Consider the following 27,580-nt stretch of genomic DNA (forward strand, 5'->3'; position numbering starts at 1 on the left):
ATAATGATGACAAGTTTCCAATTTCTCTGGAAAATGAAAAATAAATTCCGCTGTTCAACAATGCAACCTTCTGTATACATACAAGTTAAACACAAAAACTCCCATAATTAATTAAAGATTACATGCTTTTTTTTTATATTCATTCCCTTCAAAGTTTTACCCTATAAGGTATTTATTAACATGTTACAAGATAGGAATCCAAAGCAAAGAGAGATACTATCCCAAGCTGGAATTCAGATCTGGGCTTATCTAACCTCAGTGCATGTATCTCTTCCCCTAAACCACACTGCTTCTCTTGGGACAATGTGAACACAAAACAGACAAGTGGGATTCATGTCTAATTTGAGCCAGAGGGAAACCAAAGTTAGATACTCAGATATACCATGATGTGTGAGTGCCAGGAGTGCCCATGCCCCTCTAATATATTTTGAAACATGGAAGAACTATCAGATTTCCTGTGTTAAAAACAAACAGAATTTCCCTAATAAAGCCCTTCTTTAGTGTACTGAGGTGAGTTACCAAATTACTGTAAATAGGAAGCTCAATAATTTTTTTTCTGAAAAATTCATAAATAGGGACAACAGAAGTCAGCTCTCAAGTGTGTAAAATGTAGTGTGTGTCAAACAATTAGGATGCATCTCCATTGTCCCAAGCAAGTCAATATTGTAAGGAAATTAAGGTACCAGAGATATTTGATTTAGCTTTTCCTGGGAAACATCACAAATTTGAGATAATTATAACTTTCATAGCACTTCAGTAGCTCTTCATAGGTCTGTGTCTCCTAACCTTTTGAAAAGGTTATTTTCAGTCCCTCGTTTAAGTTGAACCAGCTGTGTTCATTAGTTAAGAAAGTTAATTGCTATAGGCATGCATTTTTATGAGGATGTTAAAGTGGACATCACTTCATCAGTACACCAGAGGAAAAAATTGCCAGATCCTGAGCTAAGGCTGAAGCTATGGCTGAAGTCTAATATGCCTACCTGGAGGTAGAGGAGGCACTGAGACTTTGCTGTTATTTTTTATTATTCACTGGATGGATATTAACAATGAAAAATAATACATTTGGAGCAAATGTCAGAAATACTTGAGTAAACTACTGTAGTTACATTTTGAATTATTGAACTAAGGTAAGGCAAAGTAGCATTTTAATTCTAGTAACAATTAGTTATGTTCCTCTCTGTCAACATTTCTTCTGACAGTGAGTGCCCAACGCTCCGATTTCAAGTATCTCTACCACGCTGAGTCCATGTTTGGAGTTTCTGGCTAGTATAAGTGGTTTAAAGAACAATGTTGCATGGATGAATAAAAATGAATGTAACTATAAGAGCTTCTATAAAAACATATACCTGCAAATCTCAGAATGATTATTTCTGCTGTGTTTGTGAGGTAGGATTTCCTAATGGTACAGGAATTATGAAAATAAGAAATGAGATCAGATTCCTCATGTAGAGAAATTATATGGACTAGAAAGGGTACAGAACGTGACTTTGGCAAAGAAGACAAAGACTAGCCGTGAGAATCCATCTGACATTAACAATTTCTGAGCCTTCACATCAACTTGTCTCTGGGCTTTGTATAGGGTATCTCATTTTTTTTCCTTTTTCTGCTACTCTAAGTCTGTTATACTTGTCCTCCTGACACCAGGTTTCAAATGTTACTGTTTTTGTCTTCTTCCCTGTTTTCTTTGTTTTGGGGAGATTGTGCCATTTTATTACAAAATTAGAATTGGTGTGGGGCTACCAAAAAGTGTAAAAATATCTATATGTAATCTGTGTGTAATTTTTTCAAGTGTGAGCTTTGGTCCTTACTACATTACAAGAATTTTTCCAATGAATTTGGGGACTTAAGATTTAAGTTGGTCTCCTATCTTCTGCATTGCACTGGTAAGAATCAACATTCGTGAACTATTGCAACTAGCCATAATCAGGAGAACAAGAACATTACAATGTTTGTGGATATGGCCTTATAGAAGGTCTGAACTAAGATATCTGGAATAATGTAGACATCTTGGACCACAAATGCTTTTTTTTTTTGGTACCAGGGATTGAACTTGGGACCTTGCACTTGTGAGGCAGGCGCTGGAACCACTGAGCTAAATCCTCGGCCCTACAAATCCTTTTAATATCTCATGTGTCTAAAAATCTTCATATTTGGCAAACTTATATGTATGGAACACCAGTAAGAAAAAGCAATTAAGAAAAACAAATTCCTGAGCAAATTGATGCTGCTGAGTCCATGCACCATCACATCTACCTTACTCACACGTATGCTCCTAAAGAAGGGTCTCTTTTTGTCCAAAGGCACCAGGTGTAATAAAAATATACATTGAATGTTTAAATTTAAAATTTGATTATAGTAAAAGACACATTGCCATTAAACCTCCACAAAATAATCCCTCTCTGTGAACACACGTATTCCATAATTCTTTCCACTTTCTGAAACAATTCTGGAAGTCCTCTTTCATGAGTATCTTTATGAGTTGTGAACAAAAATACAGTGAATGCCACTGCTGTCAGCCATCCAATGGAAAGGCAGACTTGTAAAGGATTATAGCATGTCCTTATTCACCCCATTCACTGGATCTGGCACTGGACATTTTCTGACTTTTCCCAGAGACAAAAATGACTGCAACAGGTAAAGGTTTTATATCCATTCAGGATATCAAGACAGCCATGACAGGGCAACTAAAGACACTCAAAACAGGATCTCTAGAACTGCTTTAGAAAGTGGCAAGAATGATAGAGTAAGTGTGTTCAAAGCAAGAATAATACTTTGAGAGGATTAAGTGCCAGTGTGTCTTTTACTATAATAAATTTTAAACATTTTTAAATATTCACTGCATTTTTCTATCATACCTCATATACTTGGGATATGCAACCCAGGAATGTTCCAACCAGTTTTATACTTGGCACACTTGAGTACATTTTCCACCTAGATTTTCTCATTTTGACTGGTACATTATTTGCCATTGAGCTATTTTGTATGTGTGTGTGCGTGCATGTGTGTGTGTTTGTGTGTGTTTGTGTGTGTGTGTGTGTGTGTGTAGTGAAGTTTCTATCTGATTCATTCAGATCCTATAGAGCTCAGGTTGTCTTTTTCAAGAAAAACAGGATAGGGTTAGAGTCTGCTAAAATTTTTAAGGAGATCACTAACAACATAAGTGGCTGCAAAGGATTTACAGTAATGAAAGAGAAAAACCAATTTTAACATAAGTCAAGAAACTCTGGTATTAGAAGGAAGGCTGTTTCGTACAAGTACAGAAAGATTATTACTTCTCAATAGCCACAAGGCATCACAGCTCTTCATAATTGGCTTCTGGATTCATCAGGCCTAGGTATGTCCTCTCCAAATCACTGTAGTTGCTCTCTGTTAAACTTAACCCTTACCAAACAAAACAGTGCACCTCTCTTCCTCTGACATTTCTTCCACTGCTTCATGGATTTGCTCTTCTTAATCTATATCCCAGCATCCACAGAATGACTAGTCCATGAACTATACCAAGAATGCTTTGTAGAGTAACTAGATTGAGAAAATGGACACACACACACACACACACACACACACACACACATACTTTGCACATCCCTAATCCAAGTATCTAAATTAAAAATGCTTCAAAATTTGAAACTGTTTGAGCACCAACAGGATGCTACAAGCGGAAAATTCTACATTAAACTTTGTTTCATCCACAAATTATTTTTTTCTTAAGTTCTTTTATTGCTACATTTTAGGTATACAATACATTTACATTTATCATTGGTTGCTTGTACCTGTACATGATGTATCTTGGTTCTTATTTTTTCCCCGTTACCTGTGCGCCCTTCATTTCCTCCTCCACCCTTCCCTATTTACATAGACATCATTTCCTTTTTTTTCTTTTCTCATTTTTTTTCCTTTCCCTTCTTTCCTTTCCCCTTCCCCTCCCTTCACCCCTACCTCTTTGGACCATTTTTCCTATTTCAAATTATCAATTATTCATTTTAATCATTTTAACCCTTATTTATACTTTCAGTTTCTCACACTGGAGAAACTATTCAGTATTTACACATGTGCAGAAGGTTTTGTATGAAACATAAAAAAAATTTCCATTTAGTTTGGATCTCATCTCAAATATACCACACTCTAATATGTAAATGTTTCAAAATCCAAAATCCATAACATTTCAGATCCCAAGATTTTTAGATAAAGGATGCCCATATTTTTATAGAAATACTGATGAGGCTCAGTGGACTACTTCCAAAACAACATGTATAAAAAATATATCTAATTCTCATAGGAATGGATAGGTAGAGATTAAAAAACACAAAGTGAACAGAGTTGTGTTAACTTTCCATTACTGTGACCAAATGCCTGAGATAAATTAACTTAAATGAAGTTCATTTTGACAGGTGGTTTCAGAGGTTTCAGTCCATGGTTGCTCAGCCCATCATTTTGGGCCTTTGTTGGCATAATACCTTATGGCAGGTGTGTGGTGGAAGATGTCTGTTCGCCTCATGATGGCCAGAAAGTGGGGGCCTGGAGGAGACAGTGAGAGAGAAAGAGAGAAAAGAATGACTGGAGTCCAAATACAGTATCTCCTTCAACTGCACCCCCGCCAATGACCCAACTTTCTTCCACTAGGCTCTATCTCCTAAACATTCCACCACCTCCCATTAGCACCACAAGCCTTTAACACATGGCCCTTCAGGAACACTCTGCAGGCAAATTACTGAAAGAGTATACGCAAGGACATTTTTGAATGTTAACAGTGTCAGCTAAGAATATAAACTATGAAAATTTGTGAAATCAGAAAAAAATCTAAAATAGTGTTATTATAACACTAGCTTACAGATTTGTGGCAAACCTTTAAATTTTCTTTGAATGACTTCAACCTATCACTTAACGTAAACTTTGATGATTCCACAGAAATGTAGCCAACTGTAATGGAAAAGAAGAATCGCCTCTCTCATCCAGGTGATCAGGCCGATTTTTCCAATAGAACTTTACTTCTCAGATATCATGATGCAGTATCAAATAATCAAGTCCATTATAGACAAGGAAGTTTACTGAATCTCCTATTTCTCACTAGAAATCAGACTATGTACATTCTGGTTTATTCTTTTTTTCCTAAAGTAAACTATTCATCACCATTAAAATATCAATAAGAAATGGCCCAAAAATTCTCAAACATCAAGATGATTCCTGAACGGAAAATAAAACTATAAGAAACATATAAGTAATATATAAAATCTAAAAGAAATTAAGAGTAAATATTTATAAATTAGCCAGCTTCTAATCTGATTGATTTATTTGTAAATTCCACTGAAGTATGTTTTCTAATAATATGATTCCATTAAAAAAATCTTGGTTGAATATCATGCTTATATTTTGTGACACATCTTTCTAAAGAAGTTCCATGTTAGGCTACAATACCAAATGAGACATGCCTCATTTAAATAAAATTATTTGGACTTTGCTTTCTTGACTATGAAATAATACCTGAGGTAATAAATTGATAAGGAGCAAAGGTTTATTTTGGTTTCATAGTTTCATAGTTTCAGTAGTTTCAGTCCATGGTCACCTGGCCCTATTGTTTTGGGGCCTGTGTTAGAGCAGTATGTCATGGAGTTGTGTGGCGGAGAAAAACTGTTCAACTCATGACAAGCGTAAATTCAAGCAAAAAGAGAGAGAAAAAAGGCCTAGAGTCTCAATATCACCTTTAAGGGCATGCTCCCAGTGACCTAACTTCCTTCCACTAGACCCCATCTCCTAGAGTTACACCCAAAAGCAACACAGGATGAAGACCAAGCCCTTAAGATACGGGACTTTGGGATTTGGGGAACATTTAAGAAACAAACTAGGTAAGGGCTGGGATTTAGCTCAGTGGCACTGAGCCTGCCTTGCAATCGCAAGGTCCTGAGTTCGATCCCTGGTACCGGAAAAATAAAGAAACAAACTAGGGCTGGGGATGTAGCTCAGTGATGGAGCACTCCCTAGCATGCTGAGTTTAATTCCCTTACCAAAAAACACCCTTCCAATCCCTATGAAGCTTCTATCTCATACTGAATAAAAAGTATGAACATATTCACTGACATTTTGTAATACTATTCTTTATTCTTCATTCTGGTTTAATCTGTACTATTTAATCAGGCCCCTAAAAAGCATCAAGAGCATTCCCATCTTTCCTGTGTGGTTTCTTCTAAAAATGTGCTCCTTCCTCACTTTTACTGACCAAAGAAGTCTAGCTTCACACTCTCATCCAATCACTTTTTTGGGATCGCTTTGCAAGCCTTTTTTGGGATCATCTCATATGACCATAGAAAAGGGCTTGTGGGATTTTTTTCCCTACATCTCATGGCACAGATTGAAACAGGAAGCTGATGGAGTCAATGCTGGATTATTTAACTCCTTCAAAAGACAAATTAAGCCACAAAAGAGGAGTTTTAAAAGGCAGAAAGTGCACAGAGACATTCTGCCTAATCCAGCACCATTTTCTACATCCTTGGTGGAAGCCAGTGCAGTTCCAAGAACTGCTGAGGTTGTGTCCTCCAAACAAGTCCAGATTCCTTAACTCAGTCCTTGCTTACATATGAGGGGATTTCAGGCCAATTTTCAAGCCTTCATTTGCCTTGAGTCCCAACTGCCACCAACCCTATTCCCAACCCTTGCGTGTTGAAAAGAGGCAAGCAAGGGAATAAGAAAGAGAAGAAATGGTGGTGATCACCAGTCTTGTTCACTGTGTTACCAATAAGGCGCTAAAAGATAGATTTTCCTCTGTTAAGAATGCATTCTGAGAATCTTCCATATTCCTAATAAATAGTTTTCCTATTTTATTAAATAATACTCACAGCCTGGTTTTCTAAGTGTATAGTTTTTCTTAAAACAATTTTCAGTTTCTTGGGAGCATAAAGTTGGGGTAGATACAGATATATAGATATGATTTATTGCCCTAAGTATTCAATGCACCTGATATATCTCTTATGACATATATGGATATATAGTCTGTATATGTATATAACACAGGGTTAATTAACAGTTTTCATTTTATAGTCCATTGGGTTCTTCCTTCCAACATGCTGAGTATAGAGTAGCTGTATTATGTTGATATTCTCAGAGAAGCAGTCACTTACCAGAGTGAGGAAGAAGGACAGACTAGAGAACAGTGCACTTTCAGAGTTTTTATCTGTTTATCAGCCTTAAAGTTTATGTTGCAGCATTATCCTCTTTCCACAGCCTGGTTTGGCCCATGCTTCCTGTGCTGGTTGTTTTAGTAGCTTTGGAAGCATTCTTTTAATAAGCCTTTAAATCCCTTATCAGAGTTGGGCAGATTGTAGGGTTCAAATATCCAGAGGGACTAAGATCCACTTCAAAGGGGGGGGGGGGGTTGAATAGCTTTGTTTTTTTTGGAATTGGCCAAAATCTTAATCTTTGTCTCTCCTGAGATTTGATCCCACATTTGAGTAATTAAAAACAGGATTGGGGTATATACTCTTAAGCTACAGAAAAGCAAAATGTGTTTCCAGCAATAAATATAGTCTCTAGGGGACAAGTATACCAATAGTCAGTTATGTTTGCTTGAATTTAGCTTTCTTTTTTGTCATTCTACACTACATTAACATATTTACTTTACCATTTGGATTAGGAAATGGAAGTATCTTGAGCCAAAATTTTATTACTAGTCCAAAAGTAAATATGTTAATTCTATTGGATTTTGTTCCTTCAGATTTTGAAGTAAAATTCCAAATATTGGTGGGGCCATTGGAAATTATATGACCTGAGTATGATTAATACTGCACAAGGCTTTCTCCTCATATCTGTTTTTTAAAGGCTTTATTCTAGTCCCAAAGTGCATGCTGTAGGACAGATGTCTACTCATTCCTTAAGAAATGGGTTCCCGGGTGGAATGAGATTGAGAATGCTGTATGCTCTAAGCTTTCCCATGTACATGCTTAGTGTACATTCATGTGTCAAAGCCACTAAGAATTGCTGCAGTAAAGAATTCTATTTCTATAGCCCAGTACAGTGTATTTCACTTTTAATTGATGGAAAGTGATTTTAAAACATAACACCTAAAAACAGCCAGGAAAAAAAATAAGGTTCTAAAAACATACATTTTGGGAAATCCTTTCCTAAGTTGTTCAGTGTAGAACTGTATAAAGGATGCTATGTGTTCTGTATCTTTTTTTTTTGGTACTGGGGATTGAACTCGGGACCTTGCACTTGGGAGGCAGGCGCCGGAACCACTGAGCTAAATCTCTGGAGTGTTCTGTATTTTTGTAGAGTGTTTTGGAAAGGATTTTTATTCTTTGTAAGAGCATAGGCAATAAAGCTTGACCGTGTGTGTGTGTCTGCACTCACACACACACATGCATAAAGCTGAACAACTTGTGTCCAGTGCTTAGTTTTGTCTGCCTACGATGGCTTTAGGAAGCCTTTTCACTTGGTATTCTCAACTCTCAGGGGCTGCAGTGGAGCTTATCTGCTGAAAAGATCTAGAATGGAAAGCACTGCACACATATTTGATTTCATACTAAACCTAAATCATGCATAGAGTTTCACTTGAACACAGTTTGGCACATTTCTCAAGATCTTACCTCACCCCCAACTTCCTGTGGGATTAACCATAAATTCTGAATAGGAAAACTACTGGCCAAGCTGCTTCCTGCAACAAGAGAATAAACACTTTGTACTAGAAACTTTTCCACATCAATGATCAATTTGAAAAATTCTGCATATTTACCTAAGAATAGGAGGCAGTTAGGTCATTTGACTGCATATATTATTAATTCAATTCATAAGAAAACAGGATATTACCAAGAAAAGCCAGATAATATGAGAATGTTAGGCTACATATGTTGATATTTCAGAACATGAGTTTAGACCATCTCAACACTAACACAATTGACATTTTGGGCCAGATAGGTCCAACTCTTCCAAGGGTGGACTATTCAGTGTATTGTAGGATGCTTGGCCTCCCTGGTCTCACCGTTCCAGGAAATGCCAATAATCAGCAAGAATTCTCTGCAATAATCATTCTCTCAAGCCCTTAGAATATTCACAAAATTCCACCTGCATTGTATATTAACTAAGTGAAAAAAACTATTGTTTATCTTGGCCTACAAAAAAAATCTTGTCACATTGATCCTCGTTTTATCACTTGCTTTTTAAGGAGAGACAGAGACAGAGACAGAGGCAGAGGCAGAGGCAGAGACAGAGGCAGAGGCAGAGGCAGAGGTGATTTCCACCAGTGATGTGGTTTGGCTTTTGAACAGACACTTGATCCAAAACTCCTCCCCACCCCCAAGAAATCCACTCATGGTTTCTACTGCTCAAAACAAATGGGCCTTTAGATTACTTTCCTTTACACCATTTTCCTACAGACTAAGAAAAAATTAGAAGTATTTCAGAATTTATGTGCATTTACATAAAGCCCAATTTTCACACTGAATGCCCAAATGTTAGGCTCTTCAGATAAAGATCTTAGGCTGCCTGCATCGCAAGCACAAGGACCTGAGTTTGATCCCTGGTACCAAAAAAAAAAAGAGTGAAATACCTTTATACAGATAAAGATCTTAGTACCTAATACCAATTTATTGTACACAATACTTAGGAGAATTGCTCATAAGACTTGTTAATAATGTTTACTTAAAATTTTCAACACAGTATGGCATTGAGGGATTACTGCAATACCTTATCATTGCTAGCTTAATATTGCAATAATAAAATATTTTTCCTCACTAAAAAATGTTTAAACAAGAGTAGAAAATATAAACATTTAACTTTTTCTGGAAAATTATTTTTAACATGAAAGCAAATGTATCCCAGGTATAAATTATTTCCCAAAGACCACTAAAGTCTTTTGAAGTTTTAAAAAGACTTCAGTGCCCTTCTAAACCATACTTATTAAAAGATATAAACTTATTTTATTCATTTGTAGAAAAATGATCCTAAAACAGTAATACTAAGTGAAATAAATCAAGCACAGAGGATAAATGTCACATGGCTTCTCTTATATGAGAAACCCAAAATATAAATGATTTTAAGAGCAAAATAAAGGAAAGATAGTAAGAAATAAGAAGGTAGACTCAGTGGAGATGAGAAGGAAAACTGAGAAAGGGAAGAGAGGAGCAGTGGGGGAGAAATAAAAATGTTCAAATGTGATATGCATTTGTACAAATCCCCCAAGATGAGTGTAATAATTATATATCCCAAATATACCAACAATAAAAAATTTTATTGTATTTTGAAAAAAAGGTATAGATTATGGACTTTTGCTATTCAGTGGCACATAGGGTCCTTTTCTTTCTTGACTTCTAACCATACGAAATCAGTTACCAAAAGAACTCTAATAAAAAATTCTTCTTCCGTGTGGCATCTGTATGCACCAAGGTTATATCTCATCTAGTAGTAGATTGAGTATACATGATGCCATGGCTTGTGTTTAGATGTACCCCCAAAGCCTCATGCAAATGAGGTGGGGCTATTTTGGAGATGGCTAAATCCATAGTGTGTGATTAATTTACGGTGGGGCTAGGCCTGAAGGCTAGGATCAAGGGCCTGAGTGCTACCTGCCTTAAGTAGTCAGAATAAAGTAAAAGGAGCAGAAAGACACTCTGTTAAGCTCTCTTGTTGCTTTTGCTGTCTTCTGGCACCATGAACTGTTGCCCCTAGCCACCCTGCTTTGGAGCTAGCAGATTATGGACTGAAACCTCTACAAACTGAGCTACATAAACCCTTTCCCCTTTAACTTTGAGTGTAGGGTATTTTACCTCTGCCATGAGAGAAAAGTAACTGACACACATGATAATGACTGATTATGGTTGATATTTTTGTTTAGCCAGTTTTTCACTTGTAAGTATTCTTTTGCTTGTTCGTTTGTTTCTAGTTTTATAAATTCTTTTACTGATAACTTTTAAATTCAAAGGATTCCTATTCTTTAGAGACAAGACTTTCATTTTTCTTATAGTAATATATAGAGACTAAATTGTATCATAATTCCAGGTTTTCTTCCATTGACAGAAATTTAATTGGGAATTATTTCAGAAAGATATATTTCATCACTAGCCTATCTTTAGTCTACTTAACAGTTTTATTCTAATAAAATTGACAAATAAAAATTGCATAAATATGTAGATACAGTATATGGGAAATATATAGTGTGATATTCCGATACATGTATATATTATGAAATGCCATGATCAAGTTGATTAACATATCTCTCACCTCACCTAGTTAGACCATATTTTGCATATGGTGGTAATTAAGATCCACTTTCTTAGTGAATTTCATGCAATTCAATATTATTAACTACAGTCACTATGCTCTACATTAAATCTCTAGAAGTTATCCTCCATTACTGAAAGCTCATACACTTTGATCAACATCTCTACCCAGTGCCCAGCAACTACCATTGTACTCTTTGCCTCTGTAAGTTTGAGTTTTTTAGGTTCCACATGTAAGTAAGATCATGCAGTGTTTGTCTTTCTGTGCCTGATTTACTTCATTTAGCATCATGTCTCCCAGGTTCATTCATGTTTTTGTAAATGACAGGATTTCTTTCCTTTTTAAGGCTGAATAAGATTCCACTGTGCATATATACCACATTTTTAAAATCCATTCATCCATGGACAGACACTTAGACATTATTTCCCCATCTTAGCTGTTAGGACTAATGTTGCAATAAACATAGTACTTCAGATCTCTCTTCAAGATTCTAATTTTGATTATTTTAGGTATATATCCAGGAGTATGATGGGTAGATCATTTGGTAAATTTATTTTTAATTTTCTGAGGACCCTTCAACCAGCAATGCACAAAGATTCCCTTCTTTCCACTATTTCTTTGCTGCCCACATATGTGGCTGTCCTTCCCCTGCACCAGTTTCTTTCTGATCCCTTCCTTTCAGAGTGGCTCTGCCCTTTGGTGTCCATCCACGATGCTCCTTCATGGTGCTCCCCTACACAACACCCTCCCACCCACCGCTCCTCTGAACCCCAAATACCTTATGTTTACCCATTTATTTTACATTTTCTACTGTAATTTATGTATAGTACTGTTTTGCTCCCCTTGCTAGAGCCTAAATTTTAAGGAAGTGACTATACGTGAACCACCTTTATAATTCTTTATACTTCCTAGTATGTATGATTTGCACAGAGCTCTGTTAAATATATATATATATATATATATATATATATACACACACACACACACACAAAGGGGAAGGCAATGGAACCACTGAGTTAAATCCCTGGCCCCCTTAAGATTTTTTTTTCTAGTACCAGGGATCAAACTTGGGACCTTGCACTTGTAAGGGAGGCACTGGAACCACTGAGCAAAATCCCCAGCCGTGTGTGTGTGTGTGTGTATGTGTGTGTCTGTGTGTGTGTGTATAATATATTATAATATATATTATATATAATATATATATTGAATTCAATATATATATTGAATTAAACTGTTTATGTTGAGGTTTTTTCATTGATTTTCTTTTCCTTTTTTTTTTCTAGTAGTTACTGGTTCTCTAAAACTATACCAACTTGTCTTTATGCTTATTTTGGTTATTTTTCTCTTTTGGCAGCTAAATATGTGAATGAATGGCTTTTATATTAATCCAAGATAGTGAAATCACCAAGGAGGGCTGCATTGGTGCATATTTTAAAGAGATCAGAGCAGTCACCAAAGAGTTTGATTAATTAAATAATACAAGTTAAGCACAAAAGCTAGCTTTGCAAAACTAATCTGAAATAAATGAAAAAAATGTGAACAAACATGATATTAGTACTCCGACTCCACTCTCTTCATCTGTTTCTCTGTTAGCCTTTGTCCGTCTCTCTCCTCTATCCCTCCTTACTTTTTCTTTCTCTCCTTCCCTCCTTCTCTCCTTTCATCTTTAACAGAAATCAATGACAAGGCTTTTTCAGTTTAGTTTTTTAGGAGCAATAGCTATGCAAACAGGTACGATTTCATATATTTCTTTTTTAAGTCTAGAAATTTTAAAACTCCAAATCCTCTTGATTTTTCTGCTAAAAACAGATATAACTAATAGCTTACTACCAACTTAGATTTTAAAACAATAGCAACAAGTTAAACAAAAACAAACTATATATATATATATATATATATATAAAACTATATATATAAATATATATATATGCTGGAAAGTTAATTAGCTGGAAAGTTAATTCGCTGGAAAGTTAAAGCTAAATGAGAGAGCTAAATGAGAACTCATAACTCATTTAGCTCTAACTTTTCAGCATATTGAGTTGAAATTCAATTATGATGTGAACGGCTTTTATGCTGTTTTCCCACCCTAATCCCTCCATCCAGGTCGTCAGATTTAAGTGTTGATAATAATAAAACAAATTAAAGATTTTTTCCCCTTTTAACAACCAGATTAAAGTACTTCTGTATTTTCCTCTTTGATATATTTTGTCTCTTAGTGTAGGTACAATGCATTGTTAAAAGATAATCCAAAATATAGTTTGGGCTGTAATGCATATTAATTGTAATGGTGATGTCTAATAGTAATGCGTGGTACTATTACACAAATACGAATTACAAACCAACCTTCCTTCACAGGGAATTAACTAAATGGTGCTAAACCGGTTACTCCTGGAGGTAGAGTGTTCTTAGAGCCACTACCCTCCTTTCCTGTCTCCTTGGGGTGGGGGAGATGTCTGGCGCCACAAAAAGAATTAGGTTCTGGTTTGAGCAGAGACCTGAAGGCTCTTAAGTTTATTTTAAGAATGTGTTGCCAGAGATCTATTAAATTTATTCGTGGCTTCAGGCAGTGCATGCATGAAATCTTGTTGCACCAGGTGTTTGGTTTTGTATATTTTCCTTTCTCCAGAGGGAGAACAGGGAGTGGATGTTCCTGGCTAACTTCATTCAGCTTTCAACAAAGCAGGTAGTATTTCTATGAAAGTATTGGTCATTTGTTTGTTTGTCTGTTTGTTTAGATGTTTATTCCTATTTGTAAATAGGAAAAAATGTTAGAAAATTAAAGGGAAAAAATAAGTTCTCCCAAATTGAAATATATTTGTACATTTTAACACACAATTTTTATTATCTTATGCTTTAAAACAGTATTTCAGATCACAAAATTTCCTTTTAAATGGAAAGACCACCAGACTAGAAGTGAAAACCCCTGCAAATTTATTTATCTTCTACAAGTACCTATTTTGTAATAGTATTCAAATTCCAGCTTTTCTAGAGCTTGGTAAATGGGCCAGTAATGGGTACAGTCTAATATGCATTCTGTTCTAAAATGTTTCGAGTCTATTTTATATTGTTCACCAGCATAATTATATCTTGAATTAGTTGGTGTTCTTCTTTAAAATACAATGTTAAACTTGAATTTTCAGCAATAAATAAATAAAAATTCCTTAGCTGCTCACATTACAACATTAAAATGACTTAGTTAGCTTTTAATTTAAGGCTCCAAATGATAACCCAGTAAAGTCCGTATGGTGAATGAGAGTTCACCTTGCAATTACATGTTTGTTTTGTCCTTTGTCCTCTGTGGCTATACACCTGAATTCCTTATCTGAGGCACACATACCAGCAGTAAAAACATTCATGCCATTGGCATTAAGGTTCTAAGAAAGTAAAGTAGGCCACAATTGAGTCAGGTTTGATTAAGAAAATATGCTTACACCGTAAGTAAGGACATGCAAATTTATGGTGCTGCCTTTTTACCTTTTCATCTGTTCCAGAGGATGGAAATAAACTAATATATTTGCTTTTGGACTGCAGCTAGGGAAGGAAGGTGCTTAGTTACTGTGAAGGATCCCTGCGGGCTCAGGCTTGTAGATTCTGACCCACCTGAGGCCTCATGTGACTGTGGTCACATCAGCCAGCCTGGAAGAAGGGATATCTTTCTAGCCTCCCCAGCTTTGAAGATGGCTCCAAATTCATTCATAAAACAAGAGGGACTTCAGTCAACTTGTGTTACTTTTTCTACGGTTTCATCTCAAATATTTAGAAATTCACCCTTCAATTCTTTGTTTTACCATGTACTTCTTCATTAGGGGCCAGGTGTTTGCTAATAGGAGAGGGAAATGCACTCAGATAATGTTTTGGTTCTATTCAGTAGCACTAATTTATAAATTATAATGACCTGAATACAATAATCTGATTACTAGGAAGGAGTACAGAAAAAAATACTAGCAGAATGGATTCAAATGCTAGATCTGCCATGTACTATATCTATTGGAATTTGAAGTGGATAATTTTTTTTTTTTTTTTGGTACCAGGGATCGAACTCGAGTCCTTCCACTTGCACAGCAGGCAGCAAAACCACTGAGCTAAATCCCCAGCCCCGAAGTGGACAATTTAACCTGACACTCATTTACCCTATCGATGGAAGGTGGATATTCCTAATTTGTGGAGTTGCTCTGAGATGCATTGAGACAGTGCACATACTATTAAAATCATGCTGACCACACTGTCAGTGTTTCCATTTTTCTTGGACATTTTCAGAGTTCTCAAGGCTAAGCTGAATTCAGGCATTCATATATGCATTCATGTCCTAGTTGCTTTTGTCAGGTGTCTTTTTTGGTTGGTCAGTGCCTGTATTGTGCCAGTGCTGGCTGGTCCAAGGTCATGGCTCTGGTTAGGAAAGATTATATTTACTGTCCCAAGGGTTGGTGTTCTCTGCAATAAGCCCAATCTCAGTGACATCAACACAGCTGTACCAGGAATCCAAATAGCTATGCCAGCTCTCCATAGTAAGGACCCAGTGTATGCCCCAAGAGCCCCTAGGCATGGGACCTAGAGCTGTATGGTCATCTTTTTATCATTCTGTACTGAAGCAAAAAGAAATCCAAAAGAGTGCTGCTTGGGCCTTTGTATAAAAAAGATTAAGCATCACTTTAAATGTCCACATACAATTTTCTCTTTCCCTAAGATCCAAACATTCATCCAGGAACATGGGAAGGAGTTAGAGAAAAGTGAATTTACACTACATTTTGAATCTCTGCTTCACAATGATCATTAAAACTGTGTATGGAGTCCATTATTGTACCTGGCATTTATTTCCATTACAATGAGTTCCCTCTCCAAAGACTCCTAATGGCCCAAGAAAATTACCTTCCATGAGGTCTACCACTCTAGTTCCCTACCTAAGCATAGGTACATATGAACCCCAGGTATGGGCTGTGCTTTAGTTGAGATCCTAGAATGAATTATCCTAAGGTTCACCCACAGGATTAGTGGCAATTCTGCAATCAGAATTCATTCCATGTATATTACTTTCAGGTAAATTAATAATATCTCCAAATCCTCTGTGTATACCTTCAAATTATGGCAGGTAGTCATGCAGGAGGCAATACACCTTTCAACCATGAGCCACAGCAATGTCTACAGCCCAGTGCTGTCATTGCCCAGGATGGATAGCTGGAATGAAGCCAGAGTTGCCTATTTGAGAATGCAAGTGAGGGTCCCTAAGCATAAGCCAAGGAAAGATGTCTCAAAAACTAAAAAGAGAAATTCCATTCAACCCAGCTGTTCTCCTTCTAGGTATCATCCCAAAAGAGTTAATGATATATTATAGTGATACATAAACCCATGTTTATAGCAGCACAACTCATACATAATACCTAAATCTTGGAAGCAGCTTATATGTCCATCAACAGATAAATGGAAAAAGAAAATGTGGTATTTGTACAAAATGGAGTACTACTCTGCCATAATGGAGGATAAACTTGAATCATTTGTGGTAAAATGGATACACCTTCAGACCATAATTTTATGTGAAATAAATCTGACACACAAGCTTAAATATTGATTAGTTTCTTTTATATGAGAAACTTAAAATATAAATAAAGAGCAAAATAAAAAGATAACAGGGAGATAGATCTTTTGCAAGTGGGCAAGTGACCAAGAGATAGAGGGAAGAGGGAGGCAGGGCAGGGAACAAGATGAAAAAAGAACTAAGATGTGTTATATATATGTACCAACTCCTCACAAGGAATGTAATCATTATGTACTGTAAACGTGGACTAATACAAAATAAAAATGTTTTTTTAAAAAAGAGAGGAAAAATGTACTGAGGGGTAGAATGCTCTTCTCATGCTCCATTTTTTAACGTCTCAAAAGAAAATTGTGGCTTATGCTGAACAAATATAATTGCCATTGTTTGTGGGAGTTTGAGTCTATAAAATTGTCTGAATATTGAATTATCAAACATTGAATGATTGTTCCCTGGAAAATACCAGGTTAGGTTCCTGTGAGTTCTAATCTCAACATTTCATCAACTGATCAGTATATAAGCTTGCTTCATGTGTGTTTCATTCAAAAACACGCTGTTTGATACATGTTGTTGATTCATTAGCATTGTATTCATAGCCAGCAACACTATATAACTCATGAGTGAACAAAACTTATCTAACACATACATTCTTCATAAAGTGCAAGGTATGATAAAAAATATGATGAATCTTTAAATTAACTATTAATTGCAGCGAAAGACACCTTGCCACTAATCCCCTCAATATACTCCCCCTTGCTTCAAATACACTTCTCACATCATTCTTGGTATTTTCTGAAGCAGTTCCAGAAGTTCTCTTTCATGAGTGCCTTTAGTTGCCTGTCATGGCTGTCTTGAGGTTGTGAATCCATGCAAAATGTTCACCTTCCAAATGCCTTGACACTACAAAACACATGTCCAAGAATGACCACAAAAGAACCTTAAGTGCTGATTTGGGGGATTATAAGTAAATTTGTATGAGTAGATGAATTCACAAATATGGATCCCAGGAATAATGAGGAGAGACTGAATAGCAATCTCTGGAACAGAGGATGAATAGGAATTTAAGTCTTTGAAACCTCATGTTCAAATACGCATTTAGGTGCATATGTGATCAAATCACATGTCCAAGGAAGAAAACTACCTATGATAAAGTGGGTTATGATACTCTTTTGACTTCTAGGGGAAAGTTGGTATATTTGTTAGTTGCCATCTTCACCCCCACACCGTCTGGCAACTTCTCTCTAGATCCTACAGAATAGCATGCAAACTAATCCATCTTTGAACTCATCAATGTAGTTCATATAATGATTACCAAGATATCATATCTCTATGTATTCCTTTGACTAAGACAGGTATGCTTGGTTGTGCCTTTCCTGAAGATAATCTAAAGGATCACTGCAAGGGTGTGTATGTCTAATAGAGATCAATATGCACTGCCACTTCCTTGGCAGTTGTACCACTTCTGTGTTGTACCACTTCTCTTTCTGTATACAGTATCCCTCTAGATTTTCTCTTACTTCTTTCTCTTACTTCTTTGTTCTGTGCTGCCTCTTTTACAGAATTTATAAAGCAGGGAATTGGGGATGTGGGGTGCAAAGAATGGTGGGAAAAATAATGTCAGTGATCAAAAGTTGTATATGGTAGCAACATTTGAGTACCTTACTACTGCACTAAAATAATCATTAAAATTATTAAGTAGCCTACACAGTTACAAAAAGTATTATCAATTCTTCAGAGTCTATCTCCAAGTTCTTTGGGTGCTCCATCAGTCATCCAAAGCAAAGCTGCTCTTGGGTGAATGTTTTGTCATCTCTGAGTGTCTGGGTCACCTCAGGAAGAGAACCCTTCCCTTCCTCTAATACAGAATTTGGATGCATCTTAACTACTGTTTGTCTCCAATATCCAATCAATTAAAAAGCAAAAGGAAAAGGAAATAAGTATTTTAAGTGTTCTGAGCTCCTACCAAATTGGATTCTTTGAAGTTCCATTTTTACTGAAGTTCTTATCTCTCTTACACTTAATCTTCCCAGAACACCTTCCTCTCCATCTCCTCGAATGTCCAGATGCCATCCTGTACTTGAAACACATTTAAACAGTATCTCTTCCATGACTTTGTCTTTGATCCCCTCAGGTTAGAGTAATCCCTCACTCTCTTAAGCTCCCACAGCTCATTATCAGCGCCTCTTTCACAGCACTTGCCAACCTCTACTTCGTGCACACTATCTCTGTGCATGCCACCTCCCACGGGAGAATACCAACTCCTGGGGCCCCAGCAAGAGCCAAGTTGGCTTCAGCTTTGCACCAGGTGGTTTTTAGTAAACAGTAAAGTCAACCTGATTTTAAGGGCCAAAGGACAGGATTCTACGCCCTTGCAGAGATTCTCTTATGGGAGATTCCAAAGGTAATGCAAAGAGAAGATCACCCTGTCACAGAAACAGCAATGAAATAAAGCCTTCTTTGCACTTTCAGATTCTCACCGGAATTACTAACTCCTGCAATCCCGATAGAGATTGCATAGATACTAATCATTGACTTTTCCCCCTAAAAGAACAATCTAATTTCCCCAATAAATTAGTCCATTTTATCTTCATCTTTTCTAATATTATGTCTATTTATATTGCTGATTTAAAAGAATATATCTAGTTTCTTTTTAAAGTTGCTGTCTATTTTGTTTCAAGTTCATCTTGAAACAAGAAACTGAACTTTATTCTGGAAAAATGAAATTTTACCAATCTATTTGTAACCAAGTTTTGTTCAAGAAGAAATTTGTTAAAGCTAAAGGACTACCCACCTTTAACTAGCACAAGTCAGAGTTGTGACACTAGTTTCTTATGAATGAACAACAGTACTATGCTTTGTTTTTAGGGAACCCTGTGGTTTTAGGGAGGGCTAATTGAAGATTGCGGTTCTTTGTTATTCTAAAATAACTACTGAGTTTGAATTGCAAAAGAAAATAAAGAAGCCTGAAGTCCAGCTGTAAAAGTTCAAAAGGAGTCTTTTCATGAAAATGTTAATAACTTTAGTGTCAGGGTTTGGGGACAGAGCTTTAGGGAGTGTAGTCATCATTGCAGGCACCTGTTGTGTGGATTTATGACACAAGCTGTGGACTTTAATTTGTTTCCAATGAGATGTTGTCATTCACTTTTCAGCATCATAGATGACAATCTATTTTAGAAAGGCAATGAATCATACATAAGTAAAATTTGTCAGATTTTAAGTTATTTAATTGCATCTAAAATTTAACATTTGGTAAGCGGTAGCTTCTGTTAAAGTGTTAACATTCATTATTTCTCATTTATTGAGGTTTTAGAAGAGTTTACATGGCATGTAATAAATAGGTAAGGTGGCTTTCCTTCTTTAGAAAAAATACAGAGTTCAATTGTACAAGATCACAGTTTTAAAAAAGGAAGTTAAATAATCTATAGCTCAGTTACTCAAATCCTTGTATCATTCCTGTATAAGTGTGTACTGAGATTTTACAAATTCAAAAACTAAATACAATTCATATGTATATGATTCAAAAGGGTTACATAATATTTAACTGTAGTCAGAGTTAAGCTTGATAGACTTCATATTCTCTATTTAAATAACTAGCTACTTTAAAAATCCCAGGTTTAGAGTGAATTGTAAGTTACTATAATGACTACCCTAGGCCATTTCACTGTGATATAAAGCAGAGTTTCTCTATATTGTTTCTGAATTTTATTTCAAATCTTAGAAGGTAGATATGTGAAATACTGACAAACTTGTTCAGCTATACATATATCAAAACCTTGGATTAACCAGTAACTTGGCCCCTTTTTTCTTGGGACACTCATCCTTCCAGAACATAGGCACCAACCTGAAAATTACAAATTTTTAAGTGTAGCTGAAATTAGGTATCCTTGAGACAATTCATGCCTCTTTATAGTGGAGTAGGAGCCCATTAATTATCAAAAATCCCTGGAAATGTCATTTAGATAAACACAAACTCCAATAATTCACATTCATAATAACTTTAAGTATGTGACATTTTAGAAGAATATCACAAAAACAATTATTTTTTTCATAAAAAGATAGGTAACGTTTATATAGAAATGTAGACTGCTCAATTAATGAAGCACTACTCAACTTCTTTCAACCAAAACAGTAGTTTCTAATTCATTCAATATTCATTTTCTACCAATAAGCAGAATGAACTCCCTCCCTCCTGGATCTTGTGGGAAGAAACAAAATGATCAAACAAAAGAGTAACTATATATGGGATATGAACTTGTGGAGAGCAAGGTAGAGAAAAATTAATCAGAATAAGAGAGAGTGCTGGGTCTGCATTGAAACTTGCTGCTTTATAAAGGATGGAGACACCCCTCAGTAATTCAGTATTCTTCAATATGTAACCTTTGGCAGAGAATAATCTTTCCTGGAATATTTCAGAAAAGAGTTAAAATCAAATCTTAATAGTCACAATTTAGAGTAGAGATTGCTAGAAGGAGTAGAAAATCCAAGGGTATTCTGAGCAGATGACATAGCACTTGCAGACGCACCCATTTTAATGCAGAAAACAGTGAGAAGTTGTGTGTGGCTCAGTGTTTCTCTTCAAAAAGAAGTGATGGGACAGTGTAACACTTTGGTGTATGTTTACAATGTGTGCTGGTCAAATCAGGATAATTATCATTTTTCTTTATAATTTCATTGTGTTAGAGCCTTTAAGGTCTTCTCTTCTAGTAATTCATAAAATATACAATAGACCAGTGGTGGCAAACCTGTGGCACATGTACCACAGCAGGCTGTTTTTTATCACTGCAAGTTCTAAAAGGTTCACCATCACTGCAGTAGGATATGTTGGTGGTCATCTTTGCATTATTATGACAAAATACCTGAGATAATCAACTTAAAATAAGGAAAGGATTTTTTTGGCTCACTGTTTCAGAGGTTCTAGTCCATGATCAATTGGTCCTTCTGCTTTGTGTCTGTGGTGAGGCAGCATATTATAATGGGCAATATTTTGTGAAGCAACATGCTCATCTTATGGCAGCTTGGAATCAAAGAGAAAGGAATAGGAGTGGCCAGGGTTCCTCTTGAGGACCAATCTCAATGACCTAATTTCCTCCCACTCTTAAAGGTTGGATCACTTCTCAGTTACACCAAGCTGGAGACCAAGTCTTTAACACAGGGACCTTTAGGGAACACTCAAGATCCAAACTACAGCATAGATTATTGTGAACAGTAATCCCTAGGATGCTGTAGAATACCAGAATTTATATCTTCTATCCCAATATTTTGATAGCCATTGTCCATCTTCCCATTATGTCTATTGTATCCCTATTCTCAGCCTCTAAAATTAAAATTTTTTCAGCAGATATTTAAGGAGATAGAAATTCTTACTACTGTGACTGATCATAACACATTTGTGTACGTAATTATACTGTATGCCATAAATACATATAGTTAAAATAGCTTTTAAAAAGAATTGATGGGTGACATTGTGGATGTTAGGATGGCCAGGAATAGCTTGTGGTAGTGCGACAAGAAGTTTGGAATAAAACCTGGGCTTGCTAGAACCATACTCTCCATGTAGAAGTAGGACATAAAGTTGTTTTCATGTAAAAAGTCACTTAGAAATACAACTTGTTTTATGTCTTAAATTGATGAAATGCTTACAGTAGTAAAAGAATGGACACTCAATTTCTGATGTAAGTTAGTAAAACGAGTAAATTAGTACAAACTGCATGAGAGATATCTGCTAAAATGCCTGATTATACAGAGTAATCAGGAGGTGAACACTGTGGAATAATGGAGGTGAGGTGGCTGCAGGGTGACGAGATGTCAGGAAGGAGGTGAAGGTGACCTCTGAGGAGTGAAACACATTAGCCAAAGAATATTTTAGACAAGAGGACATGGAGTCAGGAAGAGTAAGGGTGGCAGATCCCCCCAGCTTTAAGAATGTGGGCTTGACCTGATTAAGCAGATGAAGGGGTAACAGAAGTAATCTAGGCAGGACAGGGTGAACCTAAAAATCCACAAATAAGGATTGACTTGATGTGTACAACAGCTGTAGACAAATGGAGCAAAGGAGAAAGGAACACTAGTAGGTTTAAGGCAGATGACTATTCCGATGATGAATGTGCAGGGTGGATTGAGCATGCCTGCATGGCAGAGTACAGCAGGCTGACCTGTGTTGAAAGATGTCACCAGTGGATACATGGTGCTACAAGGTCCATGATGTCACATTTATGGGTTATCTCACTTGATCCTCAAAGCACTCACAGGTAGCAACTACTAACATTGTCACTTGATGCTACAAAGAGGAAACCAAGGTCCAGAAAAGTAAGTAGCCCGGCACTTATGGCAAATAAGAAAGAAGATGAATCTTGGACTCCAGGTCCAAGGAGCCATCCAGTTTTGTCCTCTCCCCTTCAGACTGGGAGTGTGCATAGTCCCAGAGGTGATATGCGTTAAGTTCATAAGGAGAAAATATGGAATGAGTTTCCTTAAACTGACACAAAATTCCTGGCCTCCAGTCTACTTATATCTTAAAAAAATAAAAATTAAAGTGTCCCTACTTCCATTCACTAAAAAACCCTAACAATTTCACGTTTAAGGCCACATTTTAGGTAGCTACATTCACAGCATCAGTATCATCTCTGTAAGTGTTTTGATAAGAATTTTATATTTATTGTTTGGTGGTTAAATAGCCTGTTATTGTTTTGATATACCACAGTATAGTAAACACTAAGTTTTTCAGGTTTAGGGCTATTATAGAAATATTGTAATGAATGTTTCCTTATATTTTTGTTTTTGCCCTGGAAGTGCTGATGAGGTCAAGTGATATGAACATCTTTTTGCTTCATGCATTCTTTGCCCAGCAGCTGTTTAAAAGGATTATGCTAATTTATAAGTCAAACAACAATAAACAAGAAAACCAGTTTTCCTCTGTAATGCCATCTGTGTAGGTATTTTCTTTAATCTTTAGCGTTAATTCAAAATCATATAGCTTTTAGTTTCGAAATATTCTAGAGAAAACAATGGGTTTTCATGTATTTGTTCACTCATTTCCCTAGCATAGTTTGTTACTCCTCAGTTTATGAAAGTCTTGACATTTCCTCATCAGGATTCTTTTTCTCTTGGGTAGCTCCCTTTATGTGAATTCAGAAGAGAAGAAACTAGAATTAAAGCTTCGCCTCTAGCTATGTTTATTATTTGGGCTATTTTCTTTACCCTTTTCCAGAAAGATTTAAAAGGAATTACTCAAGCCTTTGTTTATACGCCTCACCTTCTTCTGAAGTAATTGGTGTAGATCAAAAGACACTAAGGGATAGATGCAGAGTGATCAGCGGGTAATCACTTCTCCTTTCCTATATCCAGTAGAGTAGCTTCGACATTAGGAAGATCACACGGGAGATTTGTTTTCTTGGGATAGGCAGTCAGCTCCCTTCTAGTGGCTTGGTGGGAGGAGGGAGCCTTATCTTTAAAGGAAAATGGAAATCTGTGAAAAGAGCTGTCCGTTTGCTGTGAGGAATGAAGTGGAATCTAGTGGGGAAGAGAGGCGGAGAAGAGATATTTGTTTTTCCCTAAGTGGTTATAATTAAAGCCTTCCACCCAATTGCTCTGTGAACCAGAAAAAGGTATTTGTGAAGCTGTATGTGTTTTTAAAACCATCACAAAAGAACTTTTTTAGCCGCCGGCTCTACAGACAAGATTGCTTTCCAGCGGCACCTTGTGGTCATCCTGCAACTTGGCGATTCAATTTCATGGCAACTAAATCACCACTGGTAGTGTGCGGTTCCCTCTGTCAACTTCCCCTCCTAAGAGAGAGCAAAGAAGTTGTGGAGGATTGGGTCAGCTGTTGTATGACTGTGTAACAAACAGTGGTCACTTAGCTACATCTCCGGGTATATCTTCCAGAATTCGATATCAAATTCGATATTCTTAAAGTTGCAATTTTAAAATACTCGGGTGGGTGGGGGAGGTGGAGATGCAGCTCAGTGATAGAGATCCCTAGCATGAACTATAAACTAAACTTAAATAAAATATGGAATTTTTAAGGTCATTCATTCAAGAAAGCATTAATGTAGTACTTTAAATTTTTATTTCCCAGGTGGCAACAAGTTAACCAACCAGCATTTTCGTCTGAATTGGGCATGGATCTCCTTTGAAAAGGAATATTACCTGATCAATGAAGACTCCAAATTTCTAGATGTCGTTCTTAAACGTAGAGGTTACTTGGGAGAAACTTCATTTATAAGTAAGTTTAATTTTTCATTTTTGTCGCAAATCCCATTTTTTTCTACCAAAGACTTACAGTTTTTCTAAAGTGTTTAAAATACTAATTTAGTTCACTGATCTAGTTTAAATGCTTAGGGAGCTGTTGACATTTAAAGATTCTTTAACTGCTAAAAAAATATAGCAGATCGGTGTCAAAATATGAAACTTTTCAAGTTTTCAACCTAAGTGTGATTTTCTCTGATATAAAATAACCCTGCAAAATTAGAAGTAAACACTCAGGAGTTAAAAATAATAGGGTTAGGCAAGTCTATAATTTATCCATAAAATAGAAGTCTGCTGAAGCATCATTGTAAAACATGTAAGGGCTACTTTCATAAATAAATAAAAACTATTCCGTAATTTATTAGGTATTCAAATATATTGCACTATTTGTTGTACTTGAATACTCAAGTAAGTCACTAAAAGTTCCATGAACATCAATGCCTGACTTAAAAGATTTATGTTGTGACTTTTCTTTGTAACCAACATTAAACTGTTAAATACTGATCACCTGCTTTATTTCTTTTGAATAAAACTTTATCAACTCTAACTTCATATTGATTTCACATAATCATAGAGAAAAGTATGTTGACATTTTGAAGCAGTGATACAGACAGTGCAAAGTATTTGACATGTTGATGAAAAATAGCCACACCCCAAGAGATTGTATTATTTTTGATATCATATGTTTTATAGACATTTAAACTGTTAAAATTTATAGAGGTAAAATGATTCATTCAGTGAGATTATCAGCTAAGATAGGAATCTAGGGAAATGTTGGAAAGAAGGAAGGTTAGTAATTCTGTCTCCAAAATGATTAATTTCATATTTTATTGGTCCTTGAATCTCTAACTAGTAGCTTCCCCATCAATGAAAAGACTCTATTCCCCTCACCCCCACACTCCACTATCCTTTTCCTTAGCCATAATTCCTTGCTTTTATTCCAATTTCTCCTGACATGTTTGTATTCTCAGTACTAATTGCTCCTTACTTTAGAAACATTTAATTTTTTTAACTTTAGAAAAGATGTTTTCACTGCAGATTTCTTAAGGTTATTCTGGTTCTAGGGAGGTTGGTCTACCTGCAGACTCACCACCAGAGAGGCTCAGCTTCTACCTTCTTTGGTACCGGGGATTGAACTCGGGACCTTGTGCTTGCGAGGCAGGCAGAACCACTGAGCTAAGTCCCCAGCCCCTACCTTCTTTATTCACATGTATTTAAGGCATGACTGTCTCCTACACTCTGTGTTTAACCAGAGCATGCCTGTATTTATTTGTCCTTTGGGGACACTTTCTCTGTACACACAAGCTCTCCAGATAATATCTTACTGTCAGTGAAAGGTTTGTCATATTTTCATCTATTTGCATTTTATTCTCACTTGTCGTGAGTTTATTTAATTATTTATAAGTAGCCTGTGGACAGTTTGTGGAAAGCTAGTAGCTGCAAAGCATTTTAAAACTATCTTTTCAGATTTTGTATCCAACTTATTCGTAAATTTTTGTTGTTTGTTTTGTTTCATTAAGCTGAATACTAAAGTATCAAACAAGAGCTCTTTTTACAAAGTTATGTTTTCAACAAATTATTATTTCCTCCAAATGTGGAAATACCACCAGCTGTACATAAGCTCTATAGCTTTACTTGGTTAACCTCACGTGATTACTAGTAAACTGTAAGGTGGATGACCCACATCTGCCATCACTAAAAATGGTTACAGAATTCACATTAGGACCCGGAATAGAAATCAGATTAAATTGGAAGACAGCCTTATCGATGCTCTATAATGGGAATGTTTCATTGTAACCCTTTCTAGACAACCTCCACTTTCACCTAAGGATTTTCAGAATGAGCCAGCCTGTGTTATAGCTAAAGACAAAATGTCACCTACAGCCAAAGACAGAACATCATTGGTGTACATTTAGTACATCGTGAATTATATACAATTTGTAGATGTGTTTTCTCAAAGATGACTATTTATTTTATAACCATTACAATCCACTAATACACTAAACATGTGTTTGTATGTCACAATGTTCTTTGAATCTCAAAGATTTTATTGCTACTAGTTATTAAACATTTACTGAAGGCAAGATGCTTCATTATGCACATTAAACACTTTACTTATCGCTTTTATTCCTTACAACAGCCATTTACTCACTTTTCTTGAGTGCTCATTGTGTCCCAGGTGCTGGGTTCAGAAATGGATTTTGGAGTGACAATGACAGCTATTGTTTATTGAGTTCCTATCATGTGCCAGACCTGGTTCCAACACACTACATAAGTTAACCTCTCAAGAAGAGTACCATTATATCCTCTATTTTATAGGTGAAAAATAGGTTCTAATATGCCCAAGTTTACACAGTTAGCAGGAGGCAGAGCTGAGATTTGGCTCCAAGGCCCGGCCCAGGCCCTTAATCACTGCATTATAGCATTTTTTAAACTGTGAGAAATCAGTAATATTGCTTTGTGACTGAGAAGGGACATAAAATCTATTCTTTCATTCTTAAAGTACTTTGCTCAACTTCCACATTAGTTTTCCATGTAAGAGAAATATGCAATTGCAGTTTTACTTAATAACCAAAGTAAAAAATTATAGGGGTTTTAAAAAGC

The 27,580-nt window shown here is 36.1% G+C and overlaps 1 protein-coding gene across 1 annotated transcript in view; it reads left to right on the top strand.

Moving 5' to 3' along the window:
* The window catches only part of Frem2 (FRAS1 related extracellular matrix 2), a 214,113-nt gene that overhangs the window by 69,218 nt on the left and 117,315 nt on the right, over positions 1-27,580 (top strand). The window contains exon 3 of the mRNA XM_004874055.3: positions 24,807-24,953. Coding sequence (XP_004874112.2) covers positions 24,807-24,953 — 147 coding nt within the window. The remainder of the gene's footprint in view (positions 1-24,806; positions 24,954-27,580) is intronic.

This window comes from Heterocephalus glaber, unplaced genomic scaffold (assembly GCF_053883595.1).
Source record: "Heterocephalus glaber isolate CG9 unplaced genomic scaffold, H.glaber_assembly_v1.0 deba00001720, whole genome shotgun sequence".
NCBI classification, from domain to species: Eukaryota; Metazoa; Chordata; class Mammalia; order Rodentia; family Bathyergidae; genus Heterocephalus; species Heterocephalus glaber.